We start from the raw sequence: 12,437 nt of genomic DNA on the forward strand, positions 1-12,437 counted from the left end.
CAGGAATGCAGTGCAGTCCACCGACACAACAAGTGACGATCCAACATACGTTGATCCAGATGATACTGAAGAGTGCAGTACATCGAAGCAAACAGATGAAAGTTTGCAGATAGAAGAGCCCAACTCTGAGGCTGATCCACCACAGTCTCCAGTTCCAGCTCCAACTCCTATACCCAGGAGGTCATCTCGACCTCATGTTCCAAACAGGAAGTACATGAATCAGATGTTTCTGACCGATGCTGGTGAACCTGAATTCTATGAAGAAGCATGTCAAGTCGGAGATTCTGTCAAGTGGGAGCTTGCAATGAAAGAAGAGATAAAATCTCTTATCTCTAATATGACGTGGGAACTAGTTGAGTTGCCCAAAGGAAAGAAAGCTCTACACAACAAATGGGTGTACAGAATCAAAGAAGAGCATGATGGTTCAAAGCGATATAAGGCAAGATTGGTAGTCAAAGGTTTCCAACAGGAAGAAGGAATTGACTACACAGATATCTTTGCTCCGGTTGTAAAGTTGACAACAATCCGGTCGGTCCTGAGTATTGTCGCAACGGAGGACTTGCATCTAGAGCAGTTAGATGTGAAAACTGCTTTCCTCAATGGTGACTTAGAGGAGGAAATATACATGCAACAACCAGATGGATTCTCTGTCAAAGGAAAGGAGAAGCTGATGTGCAAGTTGAAAAAGAGCCTGTATGGCTTGAAGCAAGCTCCGAAGCAATGGTACAAGAAGTTTGATGGATTCATGCAGAAAAATGGCTACATGAAGTGCAATGCTGACCATTGTTGTTACTTCAAGAGGTTCGAGTCCAGCTATATCATCTTGCTACTTTATGTTGATGACATGTTAGTAGCCGGCTCAGACTTGAACGAAATCAAGAAGTTGAAAAGGCAGCTTTCAGCGGAGTTCGAGATGAAGGACTTAGGAGAAGCAAAGCAAATTCTCGGGATGAGAATTTACAGAGACAAGCAAAAAGGTGTTTTGCAGTTGTCTCAGGCCAACTACGTCAATCGAATCTTGCAAAGATTCAACATGAGCAGTGCTAAACCGGTTAGCTCAGCATTAGCTAACCATTTCCGCCTATCCAAAGAGCACTCTCCAAAGACTAAGGAGGAAAGAGACTTCATGGCTAAAATTCCTTACGCCTCAGCCATTGGAAGTCTGATGTATGCCATGGTCTGTACTAGACCAGATATCGCTCATGCAGTGGGAGTTGTGAGCAGATTTATGGCAAATCCAGGAAAGCAGCATTGGGAAGCAGTAAAGTGGATATTGAGATATCTACGTGGATCTACTGATAGATGCTTGTGTTTTCGACGAGGTGATGTAGCACTACAAGGTTTTGTAGATGCAGATTTTGCCGGTGAGGTAGATCGCAGGAGAAGCACTACCGGTTATGTCTTTACTGTTGGCACGACTGCTGTTAGTTGGATCTCGCAGATACAAAAGATTGTTGCTTTATCCACTACAGAAGCAGAATACGTGGCAATCACCGAGGCTAGCAAAGAAATGATCTGGTTGCAAGGGTTGTTGGCAGAATTGGGTTTTGATCAGACGAAGAATGTCTTGTACAGCGATAGTCAGAGTGCGATACATCTGGCAAAGAATTCAGCATTTCATTCTAGAACGAAACATATTGGACTTCGTTATCATTTCATCAGATCTCTGTTGGAGGATGAGGTGTTAATACTTGAAAAGATCCAAGGAGCTCAAAATCCAGCCGACATGCTTACAAAGGCAGTAACCATTGATAAATTGAAGTTGTGCTCAGCTTCAATTGGTTTGCTAGAATGACAAAGACAGAAAGGCTGCTGCGTTGATCGAGGTGTGAAGACAGATTGAAATCAGTCTTCAAGTGGGAGATTGTTAGTCAAAAGTGGCAGCTTTCTTTTATGGATGCCACCAACCACCTCTCACCAACCACATCTCACCTACCACCTCCAATTCCTTCACTATAAATAATCCCCTCCGCAGCACTTGCTAAACACAACACCAAAACAACAATCTAACTTTCAGCTAGAGAGAGATAGAGAAAGAGAGAGAGAGAGAGAAAATTCTTGTGAGAGAAAACTTCAGTGTGGAAGTTATACACGAGTGATAAAAGTGAGTTGAGAGATAGCCTCTGCGTAGGCATATACAAAATACAGTGTGGTATTTTTGTTGTACTCCTCCTTTTGAGATTCTCTAATATATTGGTGTGGGTCCGTGGACGTAGGCAGTTTGGCCGAACCACGTTAAAAATATCGGTGTCATTTTTTCTTCTCGTTTCATATCGGTCGATATCCACAATATTGAGTCACACTTGATCCCGGGCGGAATTAGTTGCGTCTAATTTCCCAACAATGACTTTGTAAGAAATCTTGGCCTAAATGTTTGGCCAACCCAAAATCTGAAACCTTAGCTGTGAAATTCTCATCCAAAAGGATATTTGCAGGCTTGACATCGCGATGTATGATGGAGCAACCGGAATGAAGATAGTCCAGACCTCGGCCAGCTCCAATACATATCTTAAGTCGTTGAATCCATGAGAGAGTTGTTGAGCTGTGGTCGCTACTCCTCGATAGTTTGTGAAGGTGATCTGCTAGGGTTCCATTAGGCATGTAGTCATAAACAAGAATCATCTCTCCTTGCTCACTGCAGTAGGCAATCAGAGACACTAGATTACGATGTCGGAACTTGGTGAGTGTTTCAATCTCCGCAGCAAACTCAGTCTCCCCTTGGTTGGAATTTGATGCGAGCCGCTTGATGGCCACGCCCACGGTAACAGACTCAGTATCGATGAGGCCTTTGTAGACTTTACCGAATCCACCATTTCCAATAATATATGCGTCACTGAAACCTCTTGTGGCTGACTGGATTTCGGCCAGTGAAAATTGACGACAAAGCGTGGATGATGTCATCTTTACGGCTCAAGTTATGTGGACATTGGTGATGGGAGCGAGACCAAAATGCCGTGACAGAAAATGGGGAGTTGACACACATCTGAGTTTCTGGTCTATCATTACATCTAGTAGACGAGCCTGATTTCTCTGAAAATTCAACATGACTATAGTCAGCAACAAACTACAAAAGAGTCTTGTTTATAAAGTTGCTTTTCCTTCATCAAAATAAAAAAAAAATGTTTTTCCTGTTTCCAAAAAAAAAAATGCTTTTCCAAATGAGGCGAAGATGAATAGTTGGTAATCAATTTAATTTATACAGTAAGATTTTTAAATTACTACGCTTATTGTTTACATAACTTTTTAAGATAGACTAATATTGGTTCATTATCTTGTGACTTTATTAAATATATTCAAGATACTCATGACAACAAATTTCATATTACACATATAGACAAAAAATTCACAATCAAAATAATTCACATTCACATGAGACTATTTTTTTACATTTACTAGACAGAGACAATGAAAAGGCTTGGTTGTAAATTCATGACGAGTAAAAAAAAATTGATATTAATTTTAATGTTCATATAATTGCATCTAAGTGGATGGGTCAATATATGATACTTAAGATTTGACTGTGGTACGAGAAAAGATGATATTTTAACGGGATGAAGATATGTAAATTAAATTGGGGCTTTAGGGATAAAATAGTACATGTATTAATAAATTTAATATTTTATTAAATAAATGGCTATAGAAAGTAAAATGGGGGTTATGAATAGAATCACCCTAATAATAATCGTACAATCCATCCAATATTTTCCCGTGCGGCCCAAAGAAATGGGTCATCGGTAGCCACATACGTGACCGAAAACATGGTAGTAAAGCCCAAAAAACAGGACTTCCATAGCTTGAAGAAACACGACTACCCCAGAATCTGAATCTCCACGGAACCTTGGAGGATCTAGAGCTAACCAAGCTCACAACGTAAATAGAATCTGACTCAAACACCCTTTCTCATCAATAATTTCAAGGATCATTCTATTCATAGCTTCCATTTTACTCTTTATAGCCATTTATTTAATAAAATATTAAAATCATTTATATATACTAGTAGAAAGAACGTACGTTGTACGTGTAATTAATGTTATTTTATTTAATAATCTATTATTTTAGAAAATCTATTAATTTATAACTTTCATTAGATAATTTATTGGATGAATATATTTATTTATAAGCCTTATCAATAGCTAGATATATATCACATAGATTTAGTGTAATATCTAATTAATAATATATTTTTATAAATATATAATACTGTAAAATAACCTTAAAATAAAATATGTAATAAATTAAATAGAATTCTAATGCGATAAGATTTTGGAATCCCCTTGATCGTTGGTTTAATTGATGAACTTCTTTTTAGGGAAAAACGAATTGTGATGTATAAATACCAATTATATTAGGGATTTATTTAGAAATTATAATTAGATTAGATGAGGGAAACAACAATATTGGACCTAAGTAGAGAAGAAATTTTTTATCTAATTAATTTGACAACAGTTTTATGTATATATTTGGTTCTACAATATAAAATATTATTTATAGATTTGGGTGACAAATAAATATATATCAAATAGATTTATTTTATAAATATATAATACAAAATAAATAATAAGGGTAAAATAGGCAATCCCCAAATTGTCCCATAGAATGATTAGGCTCTTTTTCTATTAGTATAGATACTATTTTACCCCCTATAACCCCCAATTTAATTTACATGTTGTATACCTTTATCCGTAGCCTTGAGAATTTAAGAGAATACGTGAGATTTAATTATAATTTCTTCTAAGCCTTGAATTACAAATTCTTAAGGCTTCAAGACTTCAATTACGAATACTCTTTATATGATGCGAATGAAAGGATAGAAGACATTTTGGAAAAGATAAGACATCATCTCTTCTTCAGAAGGTTAAAATAGCAATCTTGAAGGTTCACAATAGGGATTCAATTCCAAATTAATTCAATTCATTCTAAAATAACAATCTTGAAGGTTTCCATTTGGGCAAACAGTTGAAGGCCAGTTCCTCATTATCAAATTATTGTGAAGGAATTTTGCAAATGACGGCTCCATTTCCTGCAACAACATTCAATTCCCCACCAAAGTGGAAGATGACGGCACCGCCGTCTGAAAAGACTGCTTATACTACAACCAACGCAACCTCCACCTCCGCATCTACAAACCACGTTCCACCCCCGCGCGCTGCCGCCCTCCCCGTTCTCTACTTCTTCCACAACGGCGGTTATCGCATCGGCTCCAGGACCTAGCCCACCACCACACTTGCTGCCTCCGCCTGCTGGTCATGGTGGTAGCGCCGTAGCACAGGCTCCCCGCCGTCACAGAGGATACGCTCAGTTCTCTCTTCAGATTTAGTGCTTCATCCGTGTAAATTAAATTGGAGGCTATAAGGATAAAATAGTACATATATTAATAATTTTAATATTTTATTAAATAATAATGGGCTATAAAGAGTAAAATGAGGCTGTGAATAGAATCACCCTAATTTCAATGAATTCAGGTTCAAATGCAAAGCCCAATGAAAGCAGCCCAACACCCTACAAAGCCGCATCCCTCCGCCATGCACCGAGTCCACCCTACAGCTTCCTTAATATGGTCAACCCCCTCACTGACTGACAGCTTAACATCGTTAAAACGAACCTTGTTATGCGCAAACCACTACAAGAAGCCAAAGACTTTGCAGCTGCTGCCTGAAAATCATGTCCCATCCAAACCAAACCAACAAAAAATGCCAAAAGAGATGGTCCACAGACTCCGCCTCTTTATAACAAAACAAACCCTGCCAAGAGACATCATCTCAGCTGGAAGACATTCTAAATTGAGGCGCCAACGAGTAATACAATGACCAACTTGAAAGAAAATGCTCCAAAACCTCATGATAAGCCAGTTGAGGAAGAACATCCCCTAAACCCAATCTAATCCAAGCCCTTGAATCACTGCTGTGAGCTATTGGGATATCAAGTATATCCAAACCGACATCCGGATAAGCCTCCAGAAAATCATCAGTAGAATGCCATTTCTCATCATAATAATAGTCCGAAATGGATTCACACAAATGAGCATGAAGAAGTAAAGGGCTCTAAAACTTATCAGTACGCATGTAACGTAACTAACCAATTGTCCCGCCAAAAGCTCATTGAATGGCCATCACCAATGACGCAAAACATATACTCAGACAGAGACTGCACAGAAGAAGCCACGCCCAACGACACAGTCGACGAAGCCCGACGAATAGGCCTCCAGTCCATGGTGAGATAATGAAACCTCATAAGACAAGAACCCGATTAGTTGAGCTGTCTTGGGTTAAGATACGCCAACCAATGCGAAGCATCTGCCTGTCCTCCTTAGAAGCACGGGTCTGATCCTAATGAACAGAAGCATACTGCTTTTGGGAAACCTTCCCCGTCCAAATGAAATTGCAGCAAGCTCAATCCATCTCTTTTAATTAATGATTTAGGCCCAGTAGAGGGACACAGAATGAAGCGCCACATATAGATCATCAAATGCACAAGACAAACCCAGCCAACAATTGAGGGGTGAGCTCCTTTCCAACCATGAAAGTTGGACAGAATTCCATCCCTTATGCCCATAACCCTGCCTGATAGAGTAGGAACTTCAAGGAAAATGAATGCAGGCTGACTGCAGCAAAAGCCAAAGATACAAAGAAGAGAGCGCTTACAATCCGAAGTAATCCACAACCAAAAAAAACCGTGGATTTATCAGGATTGTAAGCATGACCAGATGCCTCGCCATACCTTTGCAAAATCTTCATCATTGAATGGCAGTTCTGAGTAGAAGCGCAACCAAAAAGCAAAACATCATCGGCATAAAGTAAATGAGAGATGAAGCGGCAAAAAGGAAAAAACAGAAACCATCAAATTGTTAATCTTTCTACTCCTTGATTTACTATGATTGTAGAGATTAATCCAAATGTACCACCAAAATTGGAAGCTCAGGATCCAATTTATCACTAAGGTCTAATAAAATAACACTTAATCCAGATGAGAAATGCAACTAATAAATGGAAACCAATTATTATGTTCTAGAAATCTTAATCAAAGCCATACCTGTAGTCCTTTATCTCCAGTTCAGTTATCTAGAAGAATTTGAAGGCCCTGCTGCAACCTTAGGAGATAATGCGGACTTAACTCTCTGAGATTGCTGCTGATGTTTTTGGAGATAAGTTCGTGTTTCCCATGAAGCTTTCTTGAGATATCTTAAAACAGTGCTCATGTCTGGTCGAGAATCAGCTTCCTTTGCAAGACACAATGCAGCAACTTCAGCCATCTGTTTTAAGCAAATCATCATATTCATGACTATTCAATCGTCTAGGAAAACAAAGTTAATGTATATAGAACAAACACAATTTCAGTTTTAGAAAGAGACTAATCAGCGAAAAAACTGAGTTTACCTTTGCAACTGCACTAGAAGGGTAGTTTTTTGCAAGTCTAGCATCCACGATCTCCTCTATCCCGTCTTTGCTGAGCATTGGTGTTGCCTGGTGTTATAGAATTTTTTCAATTACAGCATATACAATATAAACTGAAACAACCATGTGTGAACACCCTATTATAAACTCAAGCAGAGCTGCAGAAAATTAATATCCCGAACATTGAGAAAAAATGCATACCCATATTGCAAGGAACTGCTGTCCCGGTGGCCGTGTGGAGTCAAAAGGTTTCTGACCTGTCAAGAGTTCAAGGAGAACCACAGCAAAGCTGTAAACATCACCTTTCTCAGTTTGATTAGTCAATACACATCTAGCAACAGAAATAAGAGCAGTTAGTACAAATTCAGACTAATATTTCTCTTCATCTGTGGAGAACACTCAAGAAAAGAACATACTCTGGGGGGTGATAACAACAACCCGAGGGAAGCGGAAAAGGATAAGGTTCATAACCACGATCCGCCTTACAAGGGTATGCAGTTGACAGACTAACATCACTTATCTTAGCATTTTCATCTTCAAAAAGTAAAATATTGCTAGATTTGATGCTACGATGAATTAGCGCATTCTCATGGATGTAGTCCAATCCTTTTGCAGCCCCAACTGCAATGTTGATTCTTTGTACCCATGACAGAGCTGGACCTGGCTCCATTTCTACGCCTTTGGTGCCTAGTCTACCTGTTGCATAAAAAAACATGTATAAGTATTCCAGCATATGTGTTGGAGTATATAATCAAGAAAAAGGAGCGAACCGTGAAGAATATCATGTAGGGATCCACGTGAAGCAAACTCGAATGCTAAGACCTGCAGATCACCATTCATACAGTAACCTAGGGGCTGGACCACGTTTTCATGCTGCAGGCCAGATATTACTGATACCTAACATAACATATAAAAAAGCAACTTAGCTATTCCCAAAGTTCTTCACTCCGCAGAGACATCAGCAGATATAATGTCTTTTTGGCAACCAAACCTGTGCTAGAAATTCTTGGTCTGACAACATCTTGTTGAGCTTTTTAATTGCAGCAACCTGTCCGGTTTTCAGGACGCCACGGTATAAACTGCCACCACTGGATCCGTTAGCAATCAAGTACTCGGAACTAAAATCATCAGTTATGTCCTGCAATTCAGTCAGCGGAATGGCAGGGATATCAGCATTCTGTGTGTCCTCTGATCCATCAACTGGAATGTGAGGGGTAGCAACCGGGAGAATATTGAGAGCATGCTCATGCTCTAATGCATCTACTTCATCATCATGTGGTAATTCTGTGATACGATCATAAACTACAACATTAAATGTTTCCGTTGCTATGTATGTATAATAAATGGAAAGAATTCACTTTTACCTGATGGTATAACTCTTTTTGGAGATGCATTGAATTGCCAAAATCTATGTGTTGGCATTTTCCTCTGCTGCTGTAACCTAAGAGCTGACTCAAGCTGGCCCAAAACTTCAGTAATTGTCGGCCGTCCCTCTGGTTCTGGATGCAAGCATCTCATGGCGATCCCTAAAAAACTATTGCGGCAATCTTTCGAGATTTCTCCTCTCAAATTCAAAGCTACAATCTCGTGAGCTTTTCTCTTCCGAATTTTTTCGTTAGCCCAATCGGAGAGGAGACATTCTTTCCTAGGAAGGCGATCATCATGTGCTCGTCTCTCACTCAATACCTCCAACAATACCACCCCAAAAGCATATATGTCACTAGCCATAGTAAGCTCACCAGTTGCCAGAAAACATGGATCAAGATACCCACGCGAGAACATGACACTCGTGCTAACAAAGCTCTCTGAGTTATCCGCATTTAATTGTTTGGCGGACCCAAAATCCGAAACCTTAGGTACCAAATTTTCATCTAGAAGGATATTTGAGGTCTTCACATCGCGGTGTATAATTGAGCCGTCGGGGCAGGAATTGTGAAGATAATCGAGACCTCGACAAGCTCCAATGCAGATATCGAGACGTTCAGTCCACGTGAGCGAGGAGCGGCCGTTTCTCGACGGTTTGTGGAGGTGATCGGCCAGCGTTCCATTCGCTATGTACTCATAAACAAGAATCATCTCGCCCTGCTCACTGCAAAATCCAATCAAAGAGACAACATAACGATTCCGGAGCTTACTTAGTGTTTCAATCTCCCTCAGGAACCCCTGCTTAAGTAGCTTTTCACTAATCTCCGGCTGCACTTGTTCGGAGAGCCGCTTTAGCCGCTTCACCGCCACCATCTTTGACCCATCATCGATGGCGCCTTTGTGAACTTCACCAAAGCCACCTTCTCCGATAAGACGCTCCTTACTGAAATCTCCGGTGGCTGACTGGATCTCGGCTAGAGTGAATCGACGACAAAGTTGTTCCGCGGAGGATATTACCATCTCTTCAGCTGAAGTTGGCTGCAATGCCGGATTTGAGCTTCAATTCAATCCAGGTTATTTTGAAGTTTGAAGCATAATTGGCTTGCAGAAACTCACTGGAAAAGGGAATGGTGATTCATGGGAGGGATTGTTCTCAAACAATTTATCCGGCATGATGAAGTTGCCGTGAAAGGGTTTTCGTCTGTGACTGGAAGAGGGGAAAGTGCTCTGGGAGTTTGTGGCTGATAGCGGCGTGAACATATTATATTACTAAATATCATGTGTTGAGCTTCGGGTTCCAGTAAAGTGGTGTGGTCGGAAGAAATAATTTACTACTACATTGCAAGTCTGAATCAGACATTCAAGCGCTACCAACTGCTCAAAGGATTACAAATTGGGTCCACCATGCATTTCTAATACTCACAGTCTAAATACATCGTTAGAAAGTAAAAGACAATAATAATTTGGTTTATAAATATGATTTCGTGTTAAAGAGTTTTTTTTAGAGGCGTGTTAAGATTCTGTTAATTGAATTATTTTATCATATTCAATTTTTTTATTTTCATAAAATCATACTCAAATATTTAAAACACGTCATGTAACACGGTGCATTAATGCTTATCCTAATCTAACTAGAAGATTCGGAATCTACTGCTAGATTCTTCATACTTAATATACCCTTCAATGTTCGATCAACTTTCAAGATGCAATCCATTGTCTTGTTACCAATTGGAAATCGATTTTCAAAAAAATAAAATTGTAAGAAATTAAGTAAGCTCCTAGGTATTTTCTCGAAATTATAAATTGACCCTTAAATGACTTCATATCCTAGCAATTCGTACTTTGATATGCACTTTTGATACCCGGGGGAAGTTGTTTTGGGACATTAGATCAAATTTAATTGAACAAATGATTCTCAATCATGGTAATTACTATATGATACTTCTCTTAGGTGTTAAGCTCATCTCCCTCTCTGCTTGACATTCATTGTTCGCTGTTTTCGTTGCTCGTATTGCAGATGTGTCTATGCCAACAACAATACAACCAGGTGCAAGGGTGAATTTCCTTATGACCAACCAAAATGTAAAAACTCCCTTCAACATTGATTAGAGTAAGGTAAAATAAAGCTCTTGTGATGATTAGGTATTTGGAAATACGTCGTTTATGTACATATAGTGATTTGATCGACTCTGTAGAGGCTAGCTGGGGACATTGAAGAATTTTAGGATCAGAATGCAACATTTGAATCAGGAGTTTAGAATCACAGGACTAAGTGAACGATCTTGCAAATAACAGAATTGAGTCAAGACTAATCCTTTTTATGTGGAACGGATATTGTGAATCACAATCACTTGATTCAATCGAGATTCTCACTACTCGATTACAACAGATCCGCAGCAACACAAAACAGATTTGCTGTTCAAGAACAAAACTCAAACTTATCACGCAGAAAAGAAAGAACACCAAAGCGTTTACGTGGTTCGAATCATTGCTGATTCTACATCCATATGAAGGTTACCAAGAGATGTTATTACTTCACAAGAATGGATTGAATCTCTCACAAGAAACTGAGAATCAATCGAAAAGAAAAAGAATTCTCACACAATCGAGCTCACTCAATAATGGCAGTTTTTTCACTAACTGTCTCACTTTCTTTTCTCTCTCTCTTCCACTAATTCACAGCTCACTATTTTCCCACTTATACAAAATATATCAGTAAAGAAAATAGAAGTGAAGATAAGCTGCTAATCTAAGCCGTTGAGAATGAATGGCTGAGATCAGTCTGCATGAACAAATGTATAACACTCTCCACCTTGTTCATGTAGAACGGAGCTCCTGTTTCTCTTCCACTCATATTTCCAACTAATGTGATTCTTTATATTGTTGCTCACACGAATAATTATTTCTTTAATAGGAGCCTAAATGCAGAACTTTCATCTTTCATTATTTCTGCTGTTGATGAGATTGAAGACAATCTCTATTATTTCAGTGATGTTTATGTCGGAATCCCTTATGTTGGGAGGTTAATAATGGACGAAGTTATGAGGCTTTTGATATTTTCGTTGATTCTCCCATCATTTATGAATGAAGCAATCAAAGTACATACTCACCATTTCTATTTGTATGCCTATTTTATATGTGTGTTTTAATTTTCTACACTTCTGGAAATTGTTATGAGCTCTTTATATTTGGTTAATTAATGGTTTTATGGGTCTATATGAATCTGTTTGTGACTATCTGAGTCGTATACATTCAGGAACCAATTTTGGGGTTGTCTCTTCTTTATATTTACTTTGTTGCATTTTGTGCATGCATAGTCAAAATCAAAGATCTGGCAAACATTGTTGTTGCTGCTCTTCTATGTTATCCAGACGTTTTTCCTTAGAGTTCTGAAGCTAAGCTCAATGGTAATCTGTTGAGCCATGCTTCCTTGGATGTACCAACCCACGATAAAGATGCAAACATTCAAAATGCCAAATCTGATACTAAAAATCATCTACCGCACAGTGCCTTCAATCATAACTATGGCAGTATGAGATTTGATGACTTTGTCCCATATCTATTTATGCTTCTACAAGTTCTATAAGTCTTGGTTTTGTTATTTGGTAGTGTAGAAAATAGAATGACGATAAATGTAAGGATGCAGAACCGAGGCGAGAATAAATTCTCTCTCCGTAAGGC

The 12,437-nt window shown here is 39.0% G+C and overlaps 2 protein-coding genes across 6 annotated transcripts; both read right to left on the bottom strand.

Annotated features, from left to right (window-relative positions):
* Positions 1–2,319: 2,319 nt before the first annotated feature.
* LOC131023244 (putative receptor-like protein kinase At5g39000) lies at positions 2,320–3,056 on the bottom strand. Its single transcript, XM_057952784.1, has one exon. It carries the CDS (start codon positions 2,899–2,901, stop codon positions 2,320–2,322), a length of 582 nt encoding a protein of 193 aa, XP_057808767.1. The 5' UTR covers positions 2,902–3,056.
* Positions 3,057–4,817: 1,761 nt separating this feature from the next.
* On the bottom strand, positions 4,818–10,074 carry LOC131019630 (leucine-rich repeat receptor protein kinase MSP1-like). Of its 5 annotated transcripts, none has more exons than XR_009100358.1 (9): positions 8,756–10,073; positions 8,383–8,675; positions 8,162–8,288; positions 7,808–8,087; positions 7,593–7,722; positions 7,374–7,460; positions 7,030–7,249; positions 6,718–6,749; positions 4,818–6,560 (listed from the first exon to the last, which is right to left on the bottom strand). XR_009100358.1 is itself a non-coding variant. In XM_057948222.1 (8 exons), exons 1-7 carry the CDS (start codon positions 9,774–9,776, stop codon positions 7,055–7,057), a joined length of 2,133 nt encoding a protein of 710 aa, XP_057804205.1. In that variant the 5' UTR covers positions 9,777–10,073; the 3' UTR covers positions 4,818–6,749; positions 7,030–7,054. The 5 variants fall into 5 exon arrangements, 1 of the variants encoding a protein (XP_057804205.1); XR_009100356.1 differs by having other exon boundaries at positions 4,818–6,601; XR_009100357.1 differs by having other exon boundaries at positions 4,818–5,346; positions 5,443–6,749.
* Positions 10,075–12,437: the final 2,363 nt, after the last annotated feature.

The sequence above is a fragment of the Salvia miltiorrhiza genome, chromosome 4 (genome assembly GCF_028751815.1).
Source record: "Salvia miltiorrhiza cultivar Shanhuang (shh) chromosome 4, IMPLAD_Smil_shh, whole genome shotgun sequence".
In the NCBI taxonomy this organism is placed as follows: domain Eukaryota; kingdom Viridiplantae; phylum Streptophyta; class Magnoliopsida; order Lamiales; family Lamiaceae; genus Salvia; species Salvia miltiorrhiza.

Excerpts from the sequence above, each read along its gene's own strand:
- LOC131019630 (XM_057948222.1), bottom strand. The coding sequence starts at position 9,776 with ATGGTAATATCCTCCGCGGAACAACTTTGTCGTCGATTCACTCTAGCC. Across the intron at positions 7,461-7,592 it reads AGCAGTTCCTTGCAATATGG|GCAACACCAATGCTCAGCAA; the intron begins GTATGCATTTTT and ends CTATAACACCAG. Across the intron at positions 7,250-7,373 it reads CTTCTAGTGCAGTTGCAAAG|ATGGCTGAAGTTGCTGCATT; the intron begins GTAAACTCAGTT and ends TGCTTAAAACAG.
- LOC131023244 (XM_057952784.1), bottom strand. The coding sequence starts at position 2,901 with ATGACATCATCCACGCTTTGTCGTCAATTTTCACTGGCCGAAATCCAG.